The sequence below is a fragment of the Vicugna pacos genome, chromosome 23, assembly GCF_048564905.1.
Source record: "Vicugna pacos chromosome 23, VicPac4, whole genome shotgun sequence".
NCBI lineage: Eukaryota > Metazoa > Chordata > Mammalia > Artiodactyla > Camelidae > Vicugna > Vicugna pacos.
The window spans coordinates 35,255,764-35,271,360 of record NC_133009.1 but is presented as its reverse complement, the minus strand read 5'-3'; the positions used below and the strand labels follow the sequence as shown (position 1 = coordinate 35,271,360).

General features: G+C 38.0%; 1 protein-coding gene across 11 annotated transcripts in view; it reads left to right on the top strand.

The window, feature by feature from the left end:
* Nucleotides 1-15,597, top strand: part of DENND1B (DENN domain containing 1B) — a 208,350-nt gene that overhangs the window by 97,710 nt on the left and 95,043 nt on the right. For all 11 annotated transcript variants that reach the window (XM_015247064.3, XM_072948774.1, XM_072948769.1 and 8 more), the window contains 3 exons: nt 4,474-4,543; nt 9,596-9,676; nt 13,987-14,037. In XM_015247064.3, the coding sequence (XP_015102550.1) occupies nt 4,474-4,543; nt 9,596-9,676; nt 13,987-14,037 (202 nt within the window). The remainder of the gene's footprint in view (nt 1-4,473; nt 4,544-9,595; nt 9,677-13,986; nt 14,038-15,597) is intronic.

Genomic DNA, 15,597 nt, shown 5'->3' with positions numbered 1-15,597 from the left:
AATCACCAGTATGTTAAATGAAAGAATTAAGTTAAACAAATTTCTCTGCTGAGAAATTTGACCATATGAGTAAAATACAATTTAAATAAAGATAATGCTCTGAGCATTAAACAAACAAATTTTCGAAGATAGAATTGATGTCAGTAGATAGAAATTATAAGTGAGCTGATTTAAGATTAAACCGGAATGAATTTTGTCACAGTTTATGTAGCTGCCTAAAAATGTCCGGGCATTGGACAGTGTTTGTTCCAAGATGGGACGTTTTGGAAATGCTTGCCTGCCCTGGGTGGTGGGCTGTCTGCGGTAGACCCCTGAGGGAGCGTTTGTTGCTGGGTTAGGTTGACCAGGGTTCTCACCTCAGGCTTGCCGCTTGGTAACTTTGTGACCCTGGGTACGTTGCTTTACCTTAGTTTAGTCAAAGATGCATCCCGGTATTATCATAAGGATTAAATGAGAAAACACATGGAAAGTACCTGGCGTGTTTTCATGCATATAGTTAGTGTCCTACGGTTTCTTTTCTGTACTTCTAACTATTTTAACACGTGGAATCTCTGACTCTTCGATTCTACTCTCCATCCCCCAGATGGACATAGAACTGACCGGTAAGTCTTGCTGCCCAAACAGAAATAGCGAAGCATCGTGGAGGCTTAGACATGACTGAGAAATAGCCCACGGGCGTAAGCCTCATGGTATTGGTTTTTAGAAAAAACTGTGTTGGTCTGATTTGTAGACAAAGTCATATTAGAGGAGGTTACAGAGCGTCACAGTGTCCAGCAGTGATCTAACTGCGGTAGAGTCATGTGCGGAAGGACCAGAACAACACCCCGCATCCGCCGTATGGGGAGAAGCGTGGCCTGCTCTCCGGTGCAGTGCCGTGGATGTGTTCTTGGAGATGCTCAGAAATAACGGTAACCACGAAAAGATACCAAAACTCCTCGCACTGTTAAATTTCGAAAAATCAACTACTGTTAATCAATTATTGATTAACTCTGCTTCATTTTTTAAAAACAGATACATAATCTTACAAATGCATTGTCTTCCTTTGTGTAAGTTAGCTCCTTAATGAAACGCTGGATTCCAGTTAGTTTTCATGGTTTGGAAAGAAACTGAAAGGGGAAGATGAGCAAAGAAAAGTCATCATGTAAAGATGAGAAAACCAGGACATTTGATGTAGAAAAAGAAGATTCTCTCACTTGGTAATAAGTTACAGTTATGCGATGTTTGTTATGTATTTTTATTGTGGACAAGGAAGGAAGCTTAAACAAGGTCTCAGATGATTTAAGGTGAAAATGACAATGTAAGGATTAACAAGTAGACATGCAACCCCTAAAATCAGTAAGTCTTGCGCTTTCTTAAGATTTTTGAGAGCCGGGTGGAAACAGACCAGCGTGTTCCTTGAGCAGATTAAGTCTTATCTGAACATACAGGTCTGCACTACACAGTACATTGTAATTTTCTTGAAATAGTAATCTCTTCAGGCCAGTAAAATTTGAAATGTGAGTGTAAAATGACTGCAAATGGAAGAAATTGTACTCTACCCAAGGAAATCTAGTGTGTCTTGGCAGGTCATCCTCCATGAAAATTATTTCATTGAGTTACAGTGAGTATAGAAAATACAATGTGGTAACTTTTTGCATAATATTGAGTTGATAATTTAAAGGCAGTATTGGTACTCTGTGAGATTTGGGGGGGTTTCTGTAAGTGACAGACATCGCAGAAAATAGAACAGCCATCTAACTCCTCGGGTTAAAAGAGTGGAGTAATTTAAATATGAACGTTGAGATTAGCAGCACTAACTTCTGACTTGCAGATTTTCTCCCAAGTGTCAAAGACTTGGCGCACGCCTGCCTGGGTTTTCCGAGGCCCCCCGTGAGGCCGTCCGCAGGCTAGTTGTGACCCCCGTCCCAGCGCCTCCCTCCATGGCCCCGGTCCGCTCTCGTGGAGGCTGGCTGCTCTCCGGGAGTTTGTACAGTTCATTCTCAGGCTTAGCTGCTCTTCCGCGGGATCAGACTTCGTGTCTCTTGCCCCCGCCCCATAGTCTTTTCTGTTTCATGCCCTCATTTCGCTGCTTCCCGAAAATACTATGGAGGAGGTAGGTTTCTGAGTCCTAGAATGACTGAAATGCTGTTGGTCTGCCCCCACGCTTGATGGATAGTTTCTCTCGACCAGTAATTCCAGGTTGCGAAGGCTTTATGCTCTGCACTTTGAAGGCATTATCATCTGACTTCCCAGAATTGCTGTTGAGAGAGATGTTCAGTGACGTTTTGGATTTGACGTCTTTGTCTGTGATCCGTTTTGTCTCTTTGGAAATTCTTAGGTGCTTTTCCATCCCCTGTTCTGGAATTACACTGTGATTCTCTGACTTGGCTCATTTATTTTACAGTTAAGCCAGTGGCCCTTTCAATGTGGAGACTCGTGTCTAAAGTTCCAGGATTTTCCAGTAATTTTTGAAAAGAAATTTTCATTTCTTTTTCCCCCTCTTTTCTTTTTCTTTTTTTTCCCTAGAACTACTGTTAGTCAGCTCCATGACAGTTGAGACTGATGCCCTGGTATTTTAATATTTGCTTTCTTATTATCTGCCAGTTTTTCTCTTTATTCTAGTTCCTAGGAGATATTCTTGATTTAGTTTCTACCCTTTCTATTGGTTTTAATTTTTTTCAGCTTTTATATGTTGAATTTCTAAGAACTCTTTCTCCTTGTCTAATAATTTATTTTTTCACTTCTTTCTGCTTTTTTCGAGTTCATGTTGTTTAAGAGCATCCGGTTCTTTATGCAGCTCCTAAGGATGTTAATGATCATTTTTGAAGCTCTCATCTGATGTTTGTATTGTCTTCGTTTTCTTGGAACTCTTTTTATGTTTGTATTGATGTCTGTATTTCCTCAAATATCTGGTGGTCGGACCGTTGGTTTGTATCTAAGACAGAGGTACGAAACTGAATGAGAAACATGTTATGTGCAGTGGTGGGCTTCACAACAAGAAAAGAGGACATTTGCAGTGTTTATTTCCTTTGAGAGATTCCCAAGTCGGTGTTTCAGGATCCTGTGGGGCCAATCTATTGGTTAAGGGTCAGCTTCCCTCCTGCTGGCCCTCAGCTTTCGGTTTTCTCTCATCTGCTAAGTCGGTCATTCTCTGTTTGCTTACCACCTTTACGAAAACATTCGCCTGCCTTGTTTTCTGTTGCCTTTTTCTCCGTTTCTCTTGCCCTCATACATTTATGCCCTTTTTATTCATTTACTGTCATTTTAGTGACATATCTAAAGGGCACAGAGATAAATGCATGTAGTCAATATGCTCGATTTAATGAGAAGTTGGTAGATATTTTAAAATACGACAGGCACCTTTCATGTCATTGCTTACGATGGTACTGATCACTTTACAGCACTCTATGAACTTCTTCTGAGTAAAGATGCTGTAGGTTACCTATCTGTTCTATGACTTTAGGTAACTCCTGATTAAAAAAGTGTCCTTAGCAGTCACTAACAATCAGATGTTGTGAAAAAAATGCAGAAAGAATGCTGCTTTTCTAAGCTCTATTCATTGATTTTTAAAAGTTTTCATTCTGCTTTTGGTACCTGTACTCTTGTCAGTATATAATTTTGTAGGAAAAGTATCACACTATTTTCTCTTAAAAAGTAATCTGTTGTTGTAAATCTCTGAAGAAAAAAATGAGTATTTGTTAATTGATAATTAACTACACTGGTGTGTTTTGTGATTTACTATTCTTATATATGAAAAGTATACATTTTAATAAACAAAAATTTTGGATAGATTTAAATATACTAATACCTTAATTTGTTGACAAGTGTATTATGTACAGTTGATTATTAGATTTAGTATTTTGCTTTCATAAAAAATTAATTATATTTGTGTCTAGCAAAATGAATCTTAAATTATATTTGTTTTTGATATTTAAATACTATTCACAGTATTTACGATTTTTGAAACAGACTTTCTTACTGGTGTTGATCCTTATTTTGAAATTTCCTGTCCTACCTAAAGATCAGTTTCTGAAGAACTGATTATTTAATAAGCACATAATTCTATTTTTATATGCTCAATTCAGTAATATTTTAAAAAGAAGTTATATCTTTGTTTTAAAAGCTTCTTAAAATTAGTTTTATATTCTCTTTTATTCCAGCAGTTGGCTTTTATTCTGTGAGTGCCTTTGGTACACTCGTGCTGTGCCTGCCACGCGAGGGGAGTCATTTTAGCTACTTAGGTACTTCCATACAAGTGCGTGATGAATACACTCTGTAATAGAACTTTGGACTCTGATTATTTGTGAAAACAAATGATAGATGAAATGTAAAATTTTACTGTAACAGTAAAGAGAACATGAGTTCAGTTCTTTTTGCCCTCCAAGACCAAGCTGTTTGAAATAATATGAATTTAATGTTTATGTGGCCATCTTGTTTCTTGATTCCAAATGATATATATATACATTTTTTAAGTTGTGATTTTTTTTTTTACAGTTACCTGCCATGGTTTGAAGTGTATTACAAGCTTCTAAATACTCTGGCAGATTACTTGGCTAAGGAACTGGTAAGCAATGTTTTTTCCTCCATTTTTTAAATTGTGGTAAAATACATGTAACATAAAATTTACCATTTTAACAATCTTTAAATGTATAATTCTGCCATTAAGTACATTGGCAATATTCTGCAGTCATCAGCACCATCATCTTTAGAACCTTCTTACCTCCCTCCCGCATTGAAACTATTCTCAGTAAATAGTAACTTCCCATTCCCCTCCCCCGAGCCCTGGCCACAACCAGCGGGCTGCTTTCTTCTGTCTGTGTGAACTTGACTGTGTACTTATGTAAGTAGAATGGTACAGTATTTATCCTTCTGTGACTGGCATGTTTTCAGGGTCCATCTGTGTCATAGTGTGTGCTAGAATTTCCTTCCTTTTTGAGGCCGAATAATATTCCAGTATTCACACACCATGTTTTGTTTATTCATTCATATGTGGATGAGCATTGCTGCTGTGAACATGGGTATACAAATACCTGTTTGAGTCCCTGCGTTCAGTTCTTTTGAGTATATACCCAGAAGCAGAATTGCTGAATAATATGGTAATTACATGTTTAATTTTTTGAAGACCTGCTATAACATCTTCCATAATGGTTGCCTCATTTGACGCTCCCACCAGCAGTGCACAGGGTCCCATTTCCCCACGGTCTCCCCAACACTTTGTTATTTTCTGATTTAGTTTTGTTCTGTTTCCAAAATTGTCATTCTAATGGGTGTGAAGTGGTATATGATTGTGATTTTGATTTGTGTTTCCCTAAGGATTAGTGAGGTACAGTCTCCTGTGCTTTTTGGTCACTGTATGTCTTCTTTGGAGAAATATTTATTCAAGTCTTTTATCACTTTAAGTTACGTTTTCTTGTTGAGTAGTAGGAGCTATTTATATATTCAGATATGAATCCTTTATCAGATGTGTGATTTACAAATATTTTCTCCCATTCTGTGGGTTGCCTTTTTGACATTGTTGGTAGTGTCCTTTGATGCACAAAAATTTTTAACTTTGATAGAGGTTAATTTATCTATATTTTCTTTTGTTGCTTTGTGCTTTTGGTATAATGTCAATACATTATTTTCAAATCCAGTGTCATGAAGCTTCTTTTTCCTTTTAAGAATTTTATAGTTTTAGCTGTTACATTTATCTTTACATTTTCATCCTTTTTTCTTAAAAATAAAAACAAAACAAAAACTGAAGTTTGCTTTGAATTAATGAACTCCTCTGGCTCATAATTTCTAAAATTTCCCCTGAATCATTCTTTGATATTTTAAACAAGGATTAATTTACTAAGATTTTAGCTATGCTGTTTGATGCAGTTTAGTACAAATAAAAGTTTTCAAAAAAATCTTTAATGATTGCCTATTGCTAGTTCTAATTTTCAGTTTCATGGTGTATTTTATGACCACTGGCCGTCTATTTAAATTCTTGTTTGATGCTGCCTCACTCCTGCGGTCGTGTTTTGCTTGGTTGTCCTGACAGTGTGTGTTTGTTTGTAGCTCTAGCCTGTCTGTAAGCTTTCCCCTGTCTGCAACCTAAAATTGTGGTGCTCTTGTGTTATAGTCTTAGTTTTCTCTTCTCTTCTCTCTAGACGTTATTTATGGGCACTTCTTACACATTCTTAGTACCACCATGTTCTGATCCCCAAGAATGATCTTTCTGAAACTTCACTGCTTGCAGTCCGGTCAGTGGCTCCTTTTCTCCTGAGAACAGAGTCTGAACTGAGCTCAGCCCGACCCAAGAGAGCCTCCAGGATCCGGCACCGGTGCTCCTGCCTGGGTGCTCTTCTCCTGCCTTCCCGCGTCCTGTGCACGCCTATCATTCTGAGCTACTTAAGCTTCCCAGGAAGTAAAGAGCTCTGCAGAGCTGTCTTCCGGGATTTCAGATCGCTCACTCATGATTACCGCTAGGTCACTCATCTGTTAAGATTGCGTGTAGATGTCTTTAAAAACAAACCTAAATTCAATACAAATACCACCCTAGACACCTTTCATTAGACAATTTAAGTGTATTATTAACAAATAAAGGTGCTTCTTTTACTCTTCTAGTGCACATTCTCCTAATTTGGCAACCAAATTTTATTATTTGAACATACCAAGTTTTAGTGTTTGTCAAAGTCCAGGGTGTGTGTGTGTGTGTGTGTGTGTGTGTGTGTAAATATTTCCCGCTCTACACTTGATGTGCCCAGCTCTGTGAACTATTCATTAGAAAGTCATTTTATACTTGAACAACTTTATGTTTAAGCTACTCAATCATTCATTTTCCTAAGAAAATAACTGGAAATAACAATATTAATTACTGCATGGAACACTCAAAACCAGAATTCTACTTAACGATAATTTCTTAGTCTTTGTTTTTTTGAGTAAATATGTGGAACCAATGTTAATTGTGTTAGTTGTCCAAATTTTGAATACTTTCACCTTTAGAAACTCCTGTTGGTAACTTAATACCTGTGTGTTTATTATATGTCATATGCTCCCTGAGACCACCAGTGACACTGGGATATAGAAAAGAAAGTACTATGAACAAATCGATATAGTTTTGGTTTTCTGCGAAGAGGATACAAGAGAGGCTACATTTGTGTCCCTAATTAGAAGAAACGAATATTATTAGAAGTTCACAATATTAATTGAATAACCGGAAGTAAATCTGTGACTGTGATCATTTTTCTTTTCGTTTTTAATGCAGTGCTGCTGGTTATTTACGTTGGAATTTTGATTTTATGACCAGTTACCCTTAACGCAATCAGCATCAGGCAACTACAAAGCTAGGCTTATGCAGACTTACTTAGCCACAAGCATTTCGTAGAGACAGAACATCAGTACCATCTGAAATATTAAGTGGTGTATGTCGTTGCTTAAATGGTCAGGTGATAAATGCTTTAGAGTCCTTTTTAGGTCATTCTAAAGAGAACTTCAGATAGGCAGTTTTGAATACATACTTTTGCAAGCATTTATAGAGATCTGAATTATTAAGTTTTGATAATTAAGTTATAAGAGAAATTGTGAGATCATGTGCCTTAAAATTAATTACTACCGTCCTTGAACAATTGCCTTTTGCCTTTGGTTTATTCTTTCAACGTCAACATTTTAAAAGAGAATAAAAATAATTATGTATATAAAAAGCTACCTTCATATATTTATTGTTGGATTTGTGTGTGTAATTCAGAAAAAGTAAGTGCACATCAAGGTGCATTATTGTTGTGCAGATCCTATGAAGTAGGTGTGTCACGTATTTAACCTCATTTATCATGGGGCAAGTAGTGATCAGGAGCTACTTAGAAAAGGAGGATTTAGAATAACCTCTAAGTTACGTCTTTTGTGTGTGTGTGTGGCGGGGGGCAATTGGGTTTGTTTATTTATTTATTTTTAATGGAGGTCTTGGGGATTGAACCCAGGACCTCGTGCACACTAGGCACTCGCTCTACCACTAAGCTACACCCTCCCCCTAAGTTGCATCTTAGTATAACTTAACTTCATTGTGTCTGTTACTTAAAAATTAGGTTTATGATTTTAAAATGAAAATGAAAATGGAAGCATTTCTGATAAAAATTTGCATTTCCATCTTTATTCAGTCCTGTTACTTTTGGCTTTAACGACGGAACGGCTTCCCTCTGTGGGAGGCGTTGGTGCACAGGTGCGCCTCCGTGTTCTGCGCTGCACTTCATTGTGCTTCAAAGATGATGCATTTCCCCCTCAAGCTGAAGGTTTGTGGCAGCCTCGTATCAAGCAAGTTTGTTGGCCGTGTTTTCCCAACAGCATGTGCTTGCTTTGTGCCTCTGGTCACATTCTGGCAATTCTCACAGTATTCCGCACTTTAGCCGCTACCATGTTTGTCGCGGTGATCTGTGGTCAGCCACGTTTGATGTTACTGCTGTGATTGCATTGGGATGCCATGACCCCAACCCACAGAAGACCAAGAACTTAGTCCGTAAGGGCTGTATGTTTTCTGACGGCTCCTCCCTGACACACACAATACTGAAATTAGGCTGGTTAATAAACCTACCACAGCCTCTCAGTGTTCAGGTGCGAGGAAGAGTCGCATGTCCCTCACCGTAAGTCAAAAGCTAGGAACGATGAAGCTTGACAGGGAGGCCATGCTGAAAGCTAGGCCACCAAACTGTCAGGTTGTGGAGGCAAAGGAAAAGTTTTTGAAGCAAATTAAAAGTGAACCGACTGATAAGAAAGCAGAACAGCCTTATTGCTGATACGGAGAAAGCGGTAGTGTCTGGATGGAAGATCAGACCACACACAACATTCTTTTAAGTCAGAGCTTCACTGAGAGCAGGGATGAACTCACTTCAGTTTTGTGAAGGGTGGGGCAAGTGAGGAAGCCAAGCCTGAGGCCAGCAGAGGTTGACTCCAGCCCTCATGGATGGCGTTGAGGTGAGGGATTCACGACCTCCGTGGAGGAAGTCATTGCAGATGTGGTGGAAACAGCAAGAGAACTGGAATGAGACGTGGAGCCTGAAGATGGGACTGGACTGCTTCACTCTCAGGATGGAACATGGAGGGGCGAGGAGCTGCGTCTTCTGGATGAGCAGAGAAAGTGGCTTCTGAGATGGAATCCACTCCCGGTGAAGATTCTGTGAAGATTGATGAAATGACAACAAAGGATTTAGAATATTACATAAACTTAGTTGATGTATTTCAAGAAATTGCCACAACCACCCCAGCCTTCAGCCGCCACCACCCTGATCAGTCAGCGGCACCATCATGGAGGCGGGATCCTCCACCAGCAAAACGGTTAAAACTCAATAAGGGCTCAGATGACGCTTCACATTTTTAAGCAATAAAGTATTTTTAATTAAGGTATGATTTTTTTTTAGACATAATGGTATTGCACATTAATAGATGACAGTATGGTATAAATATAACTTACGTGCACTAGGAAACCAGCAAATCCATGAGACTCATTTTATTGCTGTATTCACTTAATTGAGGTGGTCTGGAACCAACCCTGCCGTCTCTCCAAGGTCTGCCCGTGGGTAAGACGTGCCTAACATGAGAAGTTTTAATTGTATTTACTTAGTTCATATTTCATTTATAAAATGTGCTTTTTTTTTTATTCTAGGAAAATGATTTGAATGAAACTCTCAAATCGCTCTATAACCACCCGGTACCAAAGGCAAACACCCCTGTCAGTTTGAGTGTGGTAAGTATTCTGTCAGTAATGGATGTTTTGAGTCATAGCAGTTTCTCATTTAAGAACACATGCACCTTCCAGAAACTCTGCTGAGTCACCTCTGCCTCCAGGAAGGCTCTCCGGCTAGGACTGACGTCCCTGGATGGTGCTGTTGTCTGGTGTGCTTTCCTGTCAGAACATGATGCATTAGATGTGTGTTTTTGGTATTTGTTAAATCGTAGATTTTTTTTTTTAATCATACACTTTACCTTTGGTAAAGGTAACTAATTCTGTGGGAATATTTTCAGGAAATACGGAAGTACACACCCGCCCCCACACATACACAATACCAAAGACCCCACATAAAATGAAAACAGTATATAATAAGTACTGCAGAGATAGCATGCAGCATATAACCAGCCACATGATAAGAGTTCCAGGCGACAATCTCCTTCTTTCCCCATGCTTCAATGCATCTTTTAGTATAATCACCAAACACTGGAAATGTGATTGAAGTTTGTCCAGGCGGTAAGCCTGTGGTTGTATAGATTATTTACCATTAAAACTTTAACTGAACTGTGCCATCTATAACTAAAATCACAGTAGTGTTTGGTGAGATTTTCTAAGTGTTCAGAATAAGTCATCATAAAATGTAAATGTTTTCATTAATTTTCTTCATTAATTTGGCATACCAAGTAGAATGCTAAAATTTATGTATGTTGATTTTGGTTCTTCCAAAATAATAATAAAACTGTCCTAAGTAAGGAAGACGATGTATAATGATGCTAGAGAAATTGAAGGAAAAAGTAACTTGAAATCTATGTAATAGTATTAATAGGTCTTTTGTGTTTTTTGTAAAATAAGGAAATTGTTAGCCCAATTATATTCTTTCTTTGGCAATAACTTTCTTCTTGCTTAAATGTCCCACTGTAATTTTGTGTAATAATAGTGTCTCTCACATGATTCTGCTCTATTTGTGGTGTCAGCACCCAGTCCAGGTGCTCAGCTCTGGAATCCTTAGCCTGGAGTCTCTCCTTCCAGTCCTTTCTATAAAAGGCTGTCTGATTAAACTTCCTTACAGTATGTAAAATTCCCTGATGGAAACCGTTAATAGCTCTCCATTTTCTGTAGAATTTGTCCAAACTTTTGGCCAGGCTTTCAGCCTCAGTCCAACTTTTCATTTTCCTGTCTCCCATTTTTCCCCTAAATTGATTCTCTGCTCTGGTCACCCTGCTCTGTTCATCTCCTTGAGTGAACGTGTGCACCTCAGTGGTGCACCTCCCTGTGTTCCCACAGCCCCTTGGTAGACGGCCTGTCTGTGGTCTAGAGCCAGCGTGGTCCCCAGCGTTGTGAAGCACTCTCTTGTCGCGGCAGCGTGGAGTGTTCTCTTCCCATGGTCTCTGCACCTTTGTGTCTGCCTCCTCTTTTGTTGCTTAACGCCAAAGTGGAAGTGGTTAGTAGTCATTTAGAGGTTGAGGGATGGAAATCTAAGGATAACCTGGAATTTTTAACCCAAATATGGGAGTCATCTGCAGAGTAGTGCAAGAATAATTGAGCTGTTCAAAGGGCGGATGTCAGGTGGACAGTGCAGAGGCTAAGGTCTAACTGCCCAGACGGGTTGCATGGAAGGGAGGGCAGGTGGAGGGAAGGACTGGAGGAAGGAGCAGTTAAGAGAAACTCAGATCTGCGGTCATTGAAACCCAAAGAACGCAGGTTTTTGGTCAGTGCGAATGCAGTGGACAGGACAAAGAGGAACTCCCAGGAGGAGTATTTATAAAGTGATTCTAACCCTGTCTTAAAGGGTTAAGGAAATATCTGCAGATGTTCAGGTAATAGAGACAGCTATTGTAGAGTGTTAGTGAGAAATAGAAGTGTGTCCTCTCTTTCAATTTGACTGTCATTAGTTTAGGCGTAAATAAGTATCTTCCAAAAATACATCTCAGAAATATTAGATATTGAAACTTTATTAATAAGAACCATTAAATCAAAGACTTCTAGGCCTCTGAACACCTAAAGACTAGATTTTGGTTTATATCGCGGTCACTGAACGTGTGATGTGAGGCAAAGAAGTTAACCTGTTTTGATGACTCCTTTTCTCCATTTGAGAAATTGAGTGAGTCAGTTTTTGAGGAAGCTGTTTGGGGGAGGTGCATGAAATGATACATTGAGATGTACCATGAAAAGCTGCTTGCAAGTTGGTTGTTAGTGAATTGAAGTTTCATTTAGTATGGAGAAGATTTTGATTGTATCTGAAATATTCCTGGTAACGGAATTTGAGTGCCTGTTTCTGTGTATGACAGTTATTTTTATAAATTAAGCCTCACATGCAGGCTTTTGAATCAGCAGTCTGTGATGGGTTTCAAACACTGTTCACCTGTTCTCAATACAGTATCTTAAGTATTGGTAAATTCAGCTGGTTAATACACCTTTGTAAAGTCCACTTAGTAATTTCGTTTGACTTCAACAGCAGGTTACTAAAGTCATGCGCCTGAGCTGTGCCATTCATGGATGGCAAAATTGGGATAAAAATATCTGTCTTCCATTACTAGCAGAGGTTCTAGTTTTATGATGCCAGATTAGAATGGATGATCACAGGAATTTTTGTTCCTCCACAAGTAGAAAAGAAGTTTTTGCAGAATTTCCATTAGTCAAGTATGACAAGTCTTTAGAAACTGCTGTGATTTTCTTACAATTTCGTATTTCAGGAATGTTCTATCTTGTGAATTTTTCAAGACTTGACTTTATAACCACTAGAATATCACAGAGATTTTATGCAAAGTTAGTATCTAATGCAAATACTTATTTTGAAACTATATTTCAAAATCATTAAATATCCACAGAATTCTCTACTCTCAGTCAAGAATGAAAGTACTTCAAGATTTTTCTAGCATAAAATCAGCAAATCGGCATTTACAACGACATTTATAATTAGTGCTTTTCAAATCTTTTCAGTGGATAGTGTTGACTGCATGGGTTTGTCTCAGATACACAGCACATTGGTGTGTTAACTTCTCCCATGAAAGTAAATATTCATTTTTTCTCTCATGTATTGTAAGAACCAAGAGATATTTATTGCCAGTGAGCAAGTTCTGAAAGATCAGCCCTCCCTGGCAGCGGTGAGTTAAAAGGGCATTGGCTTCTGAAAATCACTATTAAATTGGGAAAATAATTACTTCTTTCACTACATCTTTACGATTCACTCTAAGATTCAAGTCCTTTGGGAAATGGGAAATGCCTCTTTTAAGAAAATTAATCATTTGTCTTATGTTCTCTGTTTATACTATCTTTTAAAGCATAGCTTTATGAATGCAGTGCTATTAAAAGCCCCTCCACATAAAAGCAGCTGACAGAGACTGAATCCCTGCATTTCCTCACGGTCACTGGCGTTGGCGTCAGGGTGCGCCCACCGCGTGGGGTTTCTGCCATGGTTTCTGTCACAGGGCTTCTCTCATACTGTTCTCCTCTGGAAAATTACACACTAGGACTGTGTTAACTAACCTTATTCTGACTAGTTCAACCTTGCTCAGTATTGCCTAGAATGCTTTTTCCCCCCAGTCTTTAATTATAAGACAATATTAAATATATCCTTATGTAAGATAGTAAAATAATTTTGGAGATTAATGTGAATAGAAAATAAAATAATTTTGGTGATTGAGTTGTACTCTTATTCTGTGGGGTAAAGTCTGGGGACATTATGTGAAACAAAGGCGTGAATGATGTGCTTTTTATATAAATATGTCTATGAACTGTTGTGTTGCTTTGAATATTGTAGAAGCCAATTAATGTTTGTTCAGTAGGTGTATGAAAGTCATATTTTGGGATGAGTAATTACATTTCATGAAGTTTTTTGAATATTTAAAATTATTTTTTATTGCTGCTTTCTAAATAATACAGTGTCTGACAAGTACAAGAGAAATTTGTGGCGATTTGCCAGAAAGACCCAGAAATCTTAATCAGTTTTGATATATTCTTGGCTAAACAAGTCTTATTTTTCCAGCCTCCCTAAAGTAGCAGTATTAAAATTATCTATCTATCTATCTATCTATCTAACTTTCAGTAATATACCTTGTCTTAATAAACTTTTCCCAGGATTCTTACTTCAATTTTAAAATGAAATATTTTAAACTAACTCTTAACTCTTTGTATGAGAAAATTATTGTTAAATCTCATACAAATCTGCTATCTCATTTTAAGAATCTCTCAAATTCAACAAATCTTGTCAGTCCTTGGTATTTATTAACTTAAGTGATGTATTTAAAATTTTTTATCTCAAATTATATGTAATGCTACCAGATTTTAATTCTTCTTTTCTTACGTGATTTATTTCTGTTGATCGGCAGCCCTACTTCATTGCCCCTGATAGAACTGGACTCCCAACGATACCCGAGAGTGTAAGTTTTCGATGTTTTTTATTCTACTGATTTTTTGAGTTTTATTTATCTTGATCTAAGGATTTCTTTATGGAGAAGTAGAATATGTTGTAACTATCTCTGTTTGTTGAGAAATAGTGAAAAAATAAGGAATAGTGTGTCATCTCTTTTCTTATGTGTCTGCTACTTTACTTCCTTCTTAATATCTGGTTGTTGATAAGGAAAATTATATGAGAAAAACTATTTTTACCATTGGAGATAGTTCAGCAGAGTTGTAGGTATTCAGTTAGGTCCCAAGCTGCCCAGATCAGGTAGACGAGATGTCTCAGGGGATGGCTGCTGGTGGGGTGTGAATGCAGTGGGAAATGTTTTCACACAGTTACTCTAGGGAACTGACCGTAGTGTTTTAGATTTCTTGTATCTCTCTTGAGATCTCAGATGTCCTGAACCTGTGGATTTCCTGATTTTAAGTAACACATGTTTTATAAGGTGTGGGTACTGCAAGAGATTATAAAATTGCTACGTTTGCATTTTATTTAGAGTCCTGATTGTGGCTTTACTGGAAGTATTTTCAGTAAGAAAATTAATAACAATAACAGTAACAAATTAATATTCTATAGAAAAGCTTACGTGGGTATGTGAAATTGACAAATATGCTTTTGGATGCTGTGTGAAAAGGAAGTACTCCCTTTCGTAATATTTTTCTGCTTCTCTTGGAAAGATAAAATGAATCAGTAGAAATAATTCAATCAAAAGTGAAGGAAACATCCACAGGAGAAAAATGCTTGAGAAATATTTATTATTTCCCTCAGAACTCTACTGTTCTTCCACAAATGCTTTTAAAACTACTGGCTGTTTGGTTTCCAGAAGCACGTGGGTTATGAGTGGATGAGGTCCTAGAAGGCAGTTGTAAATTTCCTAATGTCAAACCCAGACTGGCAGTGGTCATTTTAGTACAGTCTGTCCAGATAACTCATTTGAATTAGACGACATTAAGCGGTTCCTAACATGGGCCTGCAATAGACCATCAAAACGCGCAGGTCCTCTGTGCCGTCTGCGGGCCCGTGCCCTGTTAGGCCTCCTGGGGGCTGACTGACTGAGATCTGACTTACACCACCCTGTCCCTCCATCCACTTCAGGGCTGTTAATACAAGTCAGAGTCACTCCCTTCTGCTGTCTCTGCTATTGGCCTTTCTTAAATTTAGTAATAAACAGCTAAGAGCTTGATTTAACAAACCTCACAATTTTTAAGGCCTATGACTTTGATAGTTTTAAAGAACCATTCTAAGGAAAAACTGCCACTGAGAATACACATTTTTACATCTCCATTAAGATATTTTAATTCTAAAAAGTTCTGTTTAGGAAAGAGGAGAAAAAAAAAAAACAAGGACCTATACATGAGGCAGCGTTGTGTGTTGAGAAAGAATTTCCCATTTAGAAATTATCTTTCTTTGAGATTATAGGAAAAGCATTAATGCTGAATGCCGTAAACAGAGTTTTGCATTACAGAGGGTTGAAATGGAAGGTGGGAGAGGCTTCGCACAGAGAGAACAGGAAACGAACCTCCCCACCAGATTTAGC